The sequence below is a fragment of the Euleptes europaea genome, chromosome 3 (assembly GCF_029931775.1).
Source record: "Euleptes europaea isolate rEulEur1 chromosome 3, rEulEur1.hap1, whole genome shotgun sequence".
Taxonomy (NCBI): Eukaryota; Metazoa; Chordata; class Lepidosauria; order Squamata; family Sphaerodactylidae; genus Euleptes; species Euleptes europaea.
Window position 1 is genome coordinate 63,016,131 of NC_079314.1, and position 13,582 is coordinate 63,029,712.

Consider the following 13,582-nt stretch of genomic DNA (forward strand, 5'->3'; position numbering starts at 1 on the left):
GGAAATTGAAATTTTGATCCTTGAAAGCTGGGATACTTGAATTAAACCATGGTTTAGAATCCTGGTTTGTAGAGAATAAAATACTGCAATTTACCCAGGGGTCTGTCTGTATTCATATGCCATGGGAAACCAGAGTTTGTTTCAAACTAAGAATCCTTTAGCATGTTCTGGACAAGCAGAAATGTACACAGTAACAAGCTATGTTCATGCACATCTTGCCTCAATTGGAGCTTCTTCCTATGGCTGAATACCACCTTGAGTACCTGAACACAAATCCATGCATCCTTCATCAGTTTGAGTACTGTGTATATCTATACATTTCTTTTTTTCTTTTAAAATCCACAGAAGTGAAATATCCATTCTTTCTGTTGTGTTCGTATATTGTCAAAGGAAAAAGCAACATGTGAGAATGTGTGCCTCTTTCGTGTCTTTCACAGCTGATGCAGTACATCTGTGTTCTCTGTATCACAGCTGATGCAGTACATTTAGGTCTCTGTATCTCAATACAGAATCTGACTCAAAAAGCCCCACATTTATGTACAGTGTGCCTGTATGCTTTTGTAGTGCCCTGTTCCTGTGCGCAGCTAGGAGCAAGCAAGAATGAGTGCGGGCGAATCATGAAGACAGACGGTCTAGATCCAAGTTAAAGAGAGGCTATTCTAGAGTGGGTGTTCAGAAAACAAACAACCCCTTAGTACGGATGAAAGAGAACCGAGTAAAGTATTACTGTAAAATATGGAAGGAGTTTCCAGCTCAAGATTTGCCGGTGGGAATGATAGGTTAGCTGGCATTGTGTCCCACTCTATTATATTCCCTCTCAATATTGCTGAGGAAACTGAGGTATTTTGAGGAGCTCTTCTTTTATGAATGTTTGCCTAGTATGTTATCTTTGGAAGGTCTCTGATGAAAAGGGTTTGTATGAGCTCGGGAATATCCTCACACAAGTGCTCCATCTAAAATACATAAACTGAAAGTCTGTATTTAGACTGGCTAATCTGTATCCATTCTGAAAGATTATTGGAGCTTTTATTTTGAAATGTTCTGTCAGTTTGACCAGGCTTTTGATATTTGGTAGGGGAAACTATGGCTATAAAATGTTTTCCCACTGTGCAATTTTCTAATCTCTCGTTATTGCTATGGGAATTTTAGTGCCCTTTTTGCTTTCCCTGAATAAATTGAAATGGAGCCCCACCTTTAGATATTCTTCTTCTGTCCTTTGGGTGTGGTCTAGTCATGCAAAGCAATGAGGTGATGATCAGGTGGCAGAATGCTGAATTTGTAGAAATGACTGTACCGTTTATGACTGCAGGGAAAGGTTTACTTTTTTTCACAGTTCTCTGATGTTCATAATACCTTGTAAATAGAAAACTAGCAGCTGTGAAGTGCTAGACTAGAGCCTTTCTCCCTGCTGTGCTAATTTTTAATTGGTAGGAAGTGTTTTACATGAGGGGAGTATTAAAACTGTTTCTCTCCCCTGCAACAGTCTGAAGTGGCACAGGCCACATCCTAGGGCCTCAGAATTCCACCAACTCATTCTGTTGCATGTATTAACCTGGCCTTTGCCCTTCATGCTTTCTGTGGCAGATGCGTATTCTCAGACTCTACCAGTAAACTCTCATTATTTCTCCAGGGGAGTCATGTGCCTGTTAGCGTATGTTACTGCGGAGCTGTGATTGGATTCCCAACACATGGGCATGTACCCTTTCAGATGAATTTGACTCTTTACGTGATGGCCCCCTTGGTACATATCTGGTGATAATACAGTCGTTTAGGGTTCCCATTCTGTTCCTGAGCTCTGTGCACCTGTTGGAACCTCTTCCATTGTTGCCTTGACTCTCCTTCATCTCAGCCTAGCAATGAAATACCCTAACTCAGGGGTGTCAAACATATGGCCCACGGGCTGGATACGGCCCCTTGAGAGTTCACATCTGGCCCTCGAGCCAGCTGAGGCAGCCACCTCCCCACTCCGGATCTGGGCTGGCAAGGCATGGCCTGGCCTGACCAAGTGACATTTTTGTAATATTCAGCCATCATCACAAATTAGTTCGACACCCCTGCCCTAACTGGTCCACTTGCATGAGTTGTGTGGCAGAAGCGTACTGCTCTGACCTTCAGCCCCTATTCCACCATGCCCTCCAAGGTTTCCCCAACACCTGGAGGGGCTTTCTCTCCCACTCTCTGTTCACCTGCTGCCATCACCTGGCCTTTGTGGGAATTGCCCACTGGGAAAGCCAGGACTCCCAACTTCCCTTCCAAGTTCTGAGGCCTTGCCTTTGTTTCTCCCGCTACCCAGTATCTGGGTATCACAGGGACAGCTTACTGCCTTGTGCACCACTGGGGGAGTAGCCACTTGCCAACTGACTGCCCCTCCTCTTCCTCCTGGTGCTCCTTTTAAAATAGTGTGTCCAAGACGGTGGGGGGTCCATGCAGTACAGAAAATCACAACCAGTATGAAAAGTTCGAAAGTATTTATTAAAAATAAAATGTTCACAAGCATACTTTCAGCACAGCACCAGATTGAGGAAGGGATTGTTAAAAAGGGTAAACCTCAATTCTGTAGTACTCTATACATGGCCTAGCAGATATTAAATATAATGCAGGCTCTTTAGCTTAGAAAGTTACAAATGTTTTACTAGGTTTCCATTACCTTGAAGCCTTTTTCAGGTGCGCAGGCCAGCACATGGAAATGGTTGTCTCCTACAGACCTCAGAGAAGAGTTCTGTCTGCCTCAATGGAATCAGTACAAAAGAGACCCTCCTCCTTGCTCCCAGGAGTTTGATCATTTCTCTTTCTCCTCCCACTGGCCAGGTCAGGTCAGAGGCACTTTTCTAGAAGTCTCTTCCTAGTACTTAATTCCTCCAAATCTCTGTTCCCTTCTAGAGATCACCAGTCTAATTGGGGGGTGGGGGGAGGATGGAGCATCCCATTGCCTCTAGCTAGACCTGTTATCATTTCTAAAGGGAAAGGTCTTGGAGCAGACTTCTTGGGATTGGTAAACTGGATTTACACTGTCACTATTCTGTGTTGAATAATGCTGACATTTCAGGGCCATTAAACTCAGTAATTTCAGGGCCATTAAACTCAGTGATGCTTTAAGGCATCATAGGCTTAGCTCAGGACTGATTATACAACCACAGAGCATGTGGTAGCTGCAGAGGAAATGCTTGAAGTTTGAGTTGTAGGTTCCAGCCCATGATGAACCAGTCATATACTGTCACAGCTATGTTCAGGACTCAGGGTTTCAGCATTTGTTTGGAAGTGTCAGAAAACAAACATTTTCACAGAGATCGTGAAAGTTAAATTGCTTGCATAGAAGGTGGTATGCACAACTGGTTGATGGTCTCCATAGACAGACTATTACCACAGCTACCATGCATCCTTGTTGTTATGGAAAGAGCTTAAAGGAATAATTAGTTTTCTTTTCCATGTGTTTCTGGATTATTCCTTAGTTTCTGCCATCATACCTCCCATTGAACATTTGACCTTGACCATCAATACACAATACGTATACAGAAGTACAAACTGAATTCACCATTGTACTCCTAGTTCTTTTCTTGTGTGACCCATGTTGCTATGCTTAAGCTGAGAATGACAGTGCTTGGCATTACTACTTTTTAAGAACAGATTTCAGTAACATCTATCTAAAATGTTTTTATCATGTCCTTTCTCATGCACTCAGCAAATCATACATGGTTCACCTTTCCACATTTTAACCTCTCAAAAATTATGTAAAATAATTTAGACAGACTGGCCCAAGGCCATCCAGTAATAGGGTTGCCAGGCAGTGCCTGGCAACTGGTGGGAGGGTTAGGGAGGGCAGTGTCTTGGGTGAAAAAAAGAAAAATAAGGCCTTGTATACTTACAGGAAGTCCTGACCATAGAGTTCCTGACAATTCCTAGAGCTATCCAGAAGTAATGAGGGTCGCTCTAGCAGTTGCTAGAAACTCTATGGTAATCTTGCTAGGGTTACCCTTGTCCCTTCAGGGTAACTGTAGGAATTGTCAGGAACTCTGTGCTCAGAACTTCCTACAAGTAGGTGAGGCCTTATTTTTCTTTTTAATTTTTCTCTCCAGGATGGTAGTGTACTCCCCCTTTGGTTCCATTTCCACCCACTGATTAGCTGAGCATCAGCCGGTAAGGGCTGCAATTGGCTGGAGGTCTCCTGTTGTAAGCTGACAACCCTATCCTGAGAGCTTTACAGCAGAATGGGGATTTCATACCCTAGTCCAACTACTACACCATACTGGCTCAAAACATGAAAGTATGAGCATCTGCAAACTGTATAGTTGTGAAGGGCTCAGTGCGTCAATTCCTTCCTGACACCATAAGAACTGTAGGGCTCAGCCTTGGAATGGGTGAAGCAAAAAAAGAGTATCTCTGACCATGTATGGATTGTCTCCCTCTCATCTCTGTTTAACATATATCTACACATATATCTGGGTTTAGTTCAAAGAGCTTCCTGGGTAGAAAATGCCCTGATATTTCTTATTTTTGAAATATAGCCGGTGCTAGTCAGTGTCCATCAACATACCTTGCTGGCAGTTCTACAATTATGTGTGTGTGTATTCTAAGCTCACTTAATTTAATTCTAATGGACTTGGAGAACTGGGCTAATGCTTGCCACCAAAATCCTATCAATTATTTAACAGTTAAATGAATGAGATTGAAATGCATAAATAACACTAAGCAAAAGGGAAGTGTTCTTTTTTTTCAAAAAAAAAAATCCTTCTCTGGAAAAGGCTTTTCCTGTGGCAGTTACAATGCAGTAAATTGTGTGGGTGCAGAACTACTGTCGACTAAAGTACTGGGAGAAAAAAATCCTACATTGAGAAGATTTGAAATCTCATCGCAAGGAAACAGTGAAATGGGAAATGCTCTCTTCTAGGTAACAAAAATCTCCAGTTTCTTTTCTTGGTACTGAAATGAAGGTCTGATGAATAGTTCAATAGACTGAGGATGTACTAAAATCCCAAATCTTTTGTGTGTAAAGGCTGTTGAAAAATCTGGATGTTTTATTGAAAAATAGGATGTTATCTATCTCTGTGTTTTGACTTGGAGTTGGCTAACCTAAAAAAAAAAATCAATTTGCCTTGTCAATGCTTCCTGGAGTAGAATTCCACTGTTTGGTCCTTATCCCAGGTAAGATGAAATTTGCAATTGTGCTTTTATTTTATTTTATGAACAAAATTAAATCTGTGAATAAGCCAATTATTGCTCAGGCATTTTTTGGATACCTTTGAATATAAATTGGTTGTTATGGAGACTGATAAAAATAAATGCTGATATTTTTCCCTGGGTTCATTCCTTCCAGCCTGTTGAAGAAAATTGAACGGGAAACATGGAGAGAAAGTGGCGTCTCGTTAATTGCCACCGTAACCCGCCTAATGGAGAGGCTGCTGGACTACAGGTGAGCAGACGTTGCATGATCTGCAGAAAGGAATAAAACCATCCTCTGAAAGCCTAAAGCCAGCATTGTCATCAGCAAGAATATTAAAATCAAAACAGACATCATGTTCTGAGCAATACAGATATAAAAATGATTCAGGGGGTTTCTTACTCTTATTATACAGCCTTTAGGAATCAATTACATTTATATATTCAGACTAATGGCTGCTGTACCTGTTCAGGAATGTTGCTTGGTTCATTTTTCTTAAGGCAGGATACAAGTAAGGTCGTGTGTTTGAATGTTCCTCCCTGCTATAAAAAAATTTCATATTGTGGAAAGCTTGCCCACTAAGGGCAGGTTCTAGCCTAGTTTCTCCCTGACATGCTAGTTTTCAATGTACATGGAAGTTTTTTTTTTTTTAAAGGGATGCATTCATATATGACTTGTGTTATGTACAGTCTTGCTGAATGTAAGATCAGAATTTACTATGGGCTTGCAAAAATCTATGGGTCAGTTTTACAGTACATGCCCACTGATGTACAATTGACCTGTGCACTAGGTCTGATAAGATATCCTGTGCAGCGTTAAGAATATCCCCTGCCATGCTTTTTTCTAATTAATCCTGTACATTGCGTACCACAATCCTCACTCTCTTTTTGCACCAAGGGAAGCTGTGGCAACAGAAACAGCCAAGGATGCAGGACAAAATGTATTAGGCTCTGTGCTGTTGGCAGAAAGCGAGCCAAGTTTGTGGCCTAAAAATATTGCTAAATAGATGACGCAGAGAAGAGATGTAGCTAGCAATTAGTCTCCAATATTTTTTAACAGATCAATAAGAGTAAGTCTTAGAGGATGAATCCAAAAAATAGGAATGCCCTTGAGGCATTTGAATTTGTCAAGCTAAGCCTCTGATGATGCTAGAGCACTATATAGTCTATAATGTAATGGAATGGGTGGGTAGTGCTTATGGGCTTGCTGTGCATTGAAAGAACTGTACTGACAATGGAAAAGACCTCTGGCTCTGCATTATGTATTATTGGTACTTCCTGAAATCTTTGGATGCCATTTCCCATGTTCATATAATAAGTAGAAACTACTTCACATGTACACAGCCTTATTATATTACTGGGCCAAACACAGAGATTAGGTCTGCGATTCAATACTTACTTTCTTGGGAGCAAGTGCTATTGATTTCAGAAGGACTTATTTCCAAGCAAAAGGCTGATTGGATTGCATGTGTGTTGCTTGAGGTCATGCAAGAAAATATTGCTAGAAATTGGACCAATATGTTCTGAATCCCATTCTCTTTTGCATCCTTTGTATTTTCAGTTTCATAAGGAGTATCACTTTGTTGTTGTTGTTTTTGAATAACAGGGATCTATACCATAGGTGCTACCCTTGCTTCAGTTTTCTAAACCAAACTAGCGGGGCCAGTATATGTTCACTGGGGTTGTTTCAGATTAGGAAAATGGCTTGGAGTGGAAAACCTTCCTCCCTCAGGCTACAGTTATGATTAGACTTGACCCCCAGCTAGAGTTGCCAACCTCCAGATGGTGCCTGGAAATTTTCTGTACAGAGATCTGTCTCCCTGAAGAAAATGGCTGCTTTAGAGGGTAGACTCTGTGGCATTATACCCTTCTGAGGTCCCTCCCCAAAATCCATCTTCCCCAGGTTCCACCCCCAAGTCTCCAGGAATTTCTCAACCCAGAGCTGTCAATCCTACCTCCCCCCACCCCCAACTGATTTTTAGAGAAGGCATTAATTACTGGGAGCTCTCTCAGGTATTCCCGGTATCACATACAGTAGAACCTTACTCAAAATGAGATACTTTGGGCAGGAATTTGGTACCTGAGGCAGACTATTTTTCCAAATACATCCCTGAATCAATAGTGTGTCCGTATATACACACACACACTAATAGAGAATTCCTCCTGGATATTTCATTTTATTTGACATGCATAATTAATTTCCCTGCATATTATATGGTCTCTTTTCCCTCTTCAGAGATTGCATGAAAATGGGTGATGTGGACGGCAAAAAGATTGGATGTACTGTCAGCTTGTTGGTATGTATCTTCTTCAGATTAAGACATTTTGGTATTTCACATTAAAGGTCTGAGTGTTGTGCTAAGGAGCGTGTTTTTTAAGCCACTTTAAATCCCAGATTTCTATGTACAATTTTTGTGTCAGGCTTAATGCATTTAAAACTGATCTAGACTCATGCCATATTAATACCATGTTTAGATGTGAGTTGAAAAACCAGAAACAATATAGCTGCCCAGTTATCAGGGGTGTCCCTGTATTACATGATCTGGTACAGTAAAGGGGGGAAAAAGAGGGAGTCAAAACAGCAAAGCTTCTTAGCACATCAATTGCTTTTTGTTCTGCTCTGCTCATCCTATCCATAGAGTTCCTAGGATGGGAATGGAGAATGGTTTCTTTTGCAAGCCTTCCTCTTTGTCATCTGCCATATAGCTTGGTTGGTCCTTCTGGGATAGATTTGACAGGCACAGAGAAACTGATGTTTATTGTTCAGGGGCAAACCAGATGTGACAAAAGAGACCTGTTTTTATGTTACTTTCCTGCAGGGCTTTAAAAATATAAAAACACAAGTCATGCACAAGTTGTATCACATTAAGTGATATAGAAAGGGACAGTTGAAAGTAAAATGAGCTCTAGAATCCCAGATCATGATAAATTTCTCCTCCCCTTCCCAAAGACACTCACTGCAGATTGAGCTGCTGGTCTCCACAGAGTATTCACCAGTGTTTCCAGGATGAAGGAACTCCTGAAGGTGCAGGTCATGTGAAGTTTGTCAGTGCCATGGCAATAGCAGGCTTGTGCTCACACAAGGAAAATGCATTGGTGCATGCTAGTATTGCACAATATACATGTAAATTACAGCTGTATTCTACTGTGCCGTTCTAAATATCCCTTGAAAAATCCATTTTCCTGCAGCCCACTCCCCAGATATGATGCAGTAAAGGGGCACTTAATAATTAATTAATAAATTGAGGAAATGTAAAGGGGCACTTATTAATTAATTAATAAATTGAGGAAATGGTGGCTTATACCACCAAATGATCATGAGTTATCAATATAAAAAGGGCTTTTTAAAACTTAATCTTTGGGACTCTGTTTTCTGGTCAAAATGCCATCCCCCCACCCCACAACTGCATTTCTCCATCTAGGGGAAAAGATACACAGATCCAGTATTTCTTTTTTTCCTAAAGGGAGAAAAGCAGAGTGCCTGTATCACAACACAGAATCATCTCAGCCTTCACAACGTGGCTTCCAGGGATGAGCCCTCAGATGTGGGCGGTTTGGCACTTAGTTGGATTCACAGTTATCTGTAAACAAGTGTGGTTGGAGGGGCCAAGGGACATCCCAGTCTGGCTCCTTAAACTGTGGGTTGCTAGCATTGTTTTGCAACAAGGTTCTCATTCCTGCATATTGAGGGAAGAGCCATGTCTCATCACAAGTGGTTTGCATGCTAGAGGTCCAGGTTTAATACCTGGCATCTCCGTTTAAGAGGATCATCAGATTTATTTATTTATTTGATTGTTTGTTTATTTAGATTTATACCCTACCCTTTCCCGGCCAAAGCCAGGCTCAGGGCAGCATACAACACTTCAATACGACGACATAAATCATATTCAGGATAAATTTATAAAAGCTTAAAATTTACCTTTCTGTTTGTCATTAAAATCCTAGACAGAACCAGACTAAAATAGATGGCGCCCTAGCTAAGTTTCTCCCTGATAAGGACCAATATTATACAATATTACTCAAAGGGGGGATCAACTAACCCTAATAAGCACTGATACTGGTGAGAATAAAATAATAAAATGGAGATCAAAGGGAGGAAGGAAGGGGGAGTTTCAGGAAAGGTCCAACAAGATCAGCAATGGGGGAGGCCAGTGGTTATATAAGCTGTCGCTGCCCTCGACCATAGGTCTGGTGGAACATCTCCAGCTTACAAGCCCTGTAGAACTGAGCTAAATCCCGGAGGGCTCAGATCTCACTAGACAGAGTTCCACCAGGCAGGGGCTAGTGCCAAAAAAGGCCCTGGCCTTGGTCAAGGACAGCCAAATCTCTCTTGGGTCAAAAATCACCAGAAGATTATTTCCAGCTGAGCATAAGGCACTTTGGGAGGGGATGCATATAGATGTTAAAAAGCATTGGAGAGAGGATCGCTCCTTGAGGGACTCTGCATACCAAAGGGTATTGCTTTGAGACCCTCTCTCCCAGTGACACTCTTTGTCCTCAACCTTGGAGAAATGACATGAGCCACTGAAGGACTGTTCCACGTGGTCCTGTATTGACAAGGCAGTGGGTCAAAAGATCATAATCAATCGTGTCAAATGCTGCTGAAAGGTCAATTAACATCAGCAGCACTGACCCACCTTGATCCAGCTGCCTCAAGAGATTGTCTGTGAGGGTGACAAGCACAGTATCCCTCCTATGGCCAGGCTGGAAGCCAGACTGAAATGGATCCAGGGCCGATGTGTCCCCCAGGAAAGCATGAAGCTGCTCTTTCTACCACCTTACCTAGAAATGGTAGATACTGGGCAGTATCTGGCTAGATCAGATGGATCTAAAGCTTTTTCAGCAGGGGCTTCATCAACACCTCCTTCAACATCCCCAGGAAGACCCCCAACCCAAGGGAAAGATTAATAATGTCTTTCAGAGGAGCTCATATCCCTCCTGTGCTGGCCTTGTCCAGCCAGGATGGAAATGGATCAAGGAGGCAAGTGGTTGGTTTTACTGCAGCCAGGATCCTGTTTACATCAGTCTCAGAGAGTCATCTGAATTGGTCTAATGTAGGACCAGAAGATGGCTAATGGGCCCTCCATTTCATTCACTGTATCAAAATTGGCGGGAAGGTTGTGGAGGAGCGACAAGACTTTGTCTGCAAAATAGTTCGCTAAAGCCTCACAGCTAAGGGCTGAATCTTTAATAATTTGGGAGTCCCCAGAAAGGGATGTTAGGGATCTGTCCACCTTAAAAAATTGTGCCGGACAAGAGCTAGCAGGAAGCCATGTAGTAAGACTTCTTTGCGGCCTTCACTGCCACCTCATAAGTTTTCACTCTATAAGATGTTTTTGTAGCTTCATTGTTAGTGTGCTGCAAATCTCGCTCTAGCTGTCTAAGCTCACTTTTTTCTCCCTTAGTCCCATGGTATACCATGGGGCTATTATTTTTAAAAAGTTTTTATTGTGTTCTAGGGAGTACAGAAGGGAAAGAAGGGGACAGGGGAAAGATTTGCATCCGTTTGCAGTAAACGATAATGGCCGAAAACGCAGGGGCACTTACTCCAGTCTCCACCCAGTCTCCTCCCATTTTATTTCCAGTTCCAACCAGGACCAAATTCTTGCAAACGAACGACACCTCAGATGCTGCTGGCTGAGCGTTGTCTCGACCCAAAATGAACCCGGCTTTGCAAATGAAGACCCCAACCGTTAACCCTGGCTCACCTCAGATTAACAGGAGCCTATTCTTCTGGCATCATGACGTCCCACACGCCTCCAAACCCCTCCCTGCACAACCTCACCCCCTTTTGTTTCCAAATTTTTTGAAAAGTGGAAGAGCAGGGCTGTCATTGGTCAGTGAGTCGGCCAATCACAACCGGGAGCATGCTTTGCTGAACGGCCAGGAAGTGCGGGTCTCCTGCGTTTTCTGTTTTGATGGGCAGATCAGCATGCTGACTCGCCACGGATCAAGAGAGGTTCTGCGCACAGATTGTCCCCCCGCCCGGTTTGAACTGATCCTGGCTGGAACGGGGAGGACACTGGGAAGAAACAGGAGTAAGTGCCCGTGCGTTTTCGGCCATTGTCTCAATCATTAATATACACACATAGTACCAAGATTATACTTACTACTGCTGATTCAGAATATTAGTTTCTATTCTATTTTTGCTCAATAAAAAAGTAATTGGGTATATTTTTATGCATATTAGACAGCCAGTCTGAACAAGATAGTATTAAAGATAAATCATGGTCAATTTCTCTAAAGATAATCATCGTTAAGGTATTTATACATAAAGAGAACTTTTGCTCACATAAAAAGGAGAAAGATTAAGCTAGAGTTAAATATTTGAAGACATATAGATATACCATGGTAACCATTTCTCATTAAATTGCTCGACATTTTGCGTGTCATCTTAGTTGATCAAGTAAGTCATCTTAGCCATATTTGCATATTCCAGCATCTTTTCTTTCCATTCATCTATTTCTGGTATTTGTTTCCATCTCCTTGCAAGAACTACTCTCGCAGCCGTTGTGGCATATTTAAGCAAGTCTATATTTTGCTGCTAAGTCTCATGGGGCTAGTTTTGAGCGGGTGCAAATAGGATGGTTGGGGACGATCCTATCAATGGCTTTGAAGCAGCAGTGATGCTAACCGTCATCAGGACATCTAATGAATCGCCAGAGGGTGGGTATTGGTTTCCTCAGAGCATTCTGGAAACCAGTTGGATCCATGAGTCTCCATAGGCAAGCATAAATCCGCTCACTGCATCTGCAGGTATGGGGGGTTAGGAGGCCCAAATGAGCCTTCAGGGCAGAATGGCACTCTATCCACAGATATCAGGGCCATTTCTACCCCTGCCACAAAGATTAAATCCAGCGTGTGGCCTGCTTGGTGTGTGAAACCTGATATAACTTGGGAAGTCCCAGTGCTGCCATGGAAGACACTAGGTCCAAGGCCAAGGAAGAGGGTTTTTCTTCATTAGATTCTGGAGAATTGCTACTAGCCTGAACAGACAGTACTGAACTAGAGGGACCAGAGGTCTGACTCTGCAGCTTGATATATTGATAAGGATATAGCAGTTGGATATTGAACACAAGCAACTGATATATTGAGCCTGATTTGAAACATCAAGGGAGAAAAAGCATTTCTGTAATTCTGCTGGAAACAATTGACGTTATTCTGCAACAAGCGTCTTGATTCTTAAATGTATGATGTTGCGGCAGAAGTTTAGAAATCCATCAAAAACCTTCCTTTGCATATACAGTAAATATTACAGTTACTGTCTTTCATTGGCAGCAGTGTCCTTCCCACATTACCTTTATACCTAGATAACAGTACAATGCACACCTTCATCAGTCACAATCCAGAATCAAGAACGCAGCAGGAGACTGTATGGTTTCTACTCCTGCTTGAAATGTCATCAACCCTGTCAGTTCTTGGTGGATGAAAGTGGCTGCATTGACTGGCTAGCACCTTGTTGACTGCTCTTTCTCTCATTACCCCAGAGAATTGATTTGCACATGTATTGGTAAGGTGCATATACAATGGTAGTCGGCTTTCCCCCCACAATGACTTTGTCGATTTGTGGGCATTAAGTAAACAATGAAAAGTCAATTATTTTACTGTTCAAAGCTTATAATTTTCTTTCAGTTTTTGAAATGCTTTGCTGCTTGCTGTCAGTAGGCTCTTGCAATGCCTGGCCTTGGCTGGGAAGGGCGGGTTAGAAATCTAACAAATAAATAAATAAAATTCTAAAAAAATTTAATATAACAAAAATGAAATAACATTATTATTTATTGAGAAAATTTATATGCTGCCTCTCCAGAACTGGCATAAAGAGGTTTACAAGTAAAAGAAAATAATAAAACCATAGCATGAAAATGAGCCATAAAAACCAAGGCTTAAAGCTTATTTTAGCCTCAACAATTTTATGAATAAAGCTGGGCTGAGTGTAACTTGTACAAGCATTTACAGCTGAACAGGAATTTTAACCTATATTTGCCAAATCCAAACCCAACAGAATTGATACAGTAAGTGCTTGGTCCTTGACAATTTCCACATTTCTTACAATTTATTATTTATTTAAGGTATTTATTATTCCATTTTGGAGACCCCCTCCACCAAAATCCAACATGGTTAGAGTGTTAGAGTAGGATCTGGGAGTCCCGGGTTCAGATCCCCACTCTCTGTGGGAGTTTGCTGGGTGACTTTGGGCCGGTCACACACTCTCAGCCTAACCTACCTCACAGGGTTCTTGTGAAGATAAAATGGAGGAGATGAGAACGATGTAAGCCGATTTGGGATTCCCATGGGGGGGAACAGTGGGTTATAAAGTAAGTAAGTAAATACCAACATAATTTAACTAAAATGCTAAATAAACAATCCAGTGTTAAATAAGTGGTGAGGAAACCCAAAAGGGCATACTAAGGGATCCACTAGGGTGATC

At 41.9% G+C, this 13,582-nt stretch overlaps 1 protein-coding gene across 2 annotated transcripts in view; it reads left to right on the plus strand.

Moving 5' to 3' along the window:
* Nucleotides 1–13,582, plus strand: part of DOCK4 (dedicator of cytokinesis 4) — a 296,938-nt gene that overhangs the window by 244,799 nt on the left and 38,557 nt on the right. The window contains exons 33-35 of one of the 2 annotated variants that reach the window (XM_056846241.1): nt 5,113–5,139; nt 5,312–5,407; nt 7,391–7,451. In XM_056846241.1, coding sequence (XP_056702219.1) covers nt 5,113–5,139; nt 5,312–5,407; nt 7,391–7,451 — 184 coding nt within the window. The remainder of the gene's footprint in view (nt 1–5,112; nt 5,140–5,311; nt 5,408–7,390; nt 7,452–13,582) is intronic. The other variant, XM_056846242.1, reaches the window with a different exon arrangement.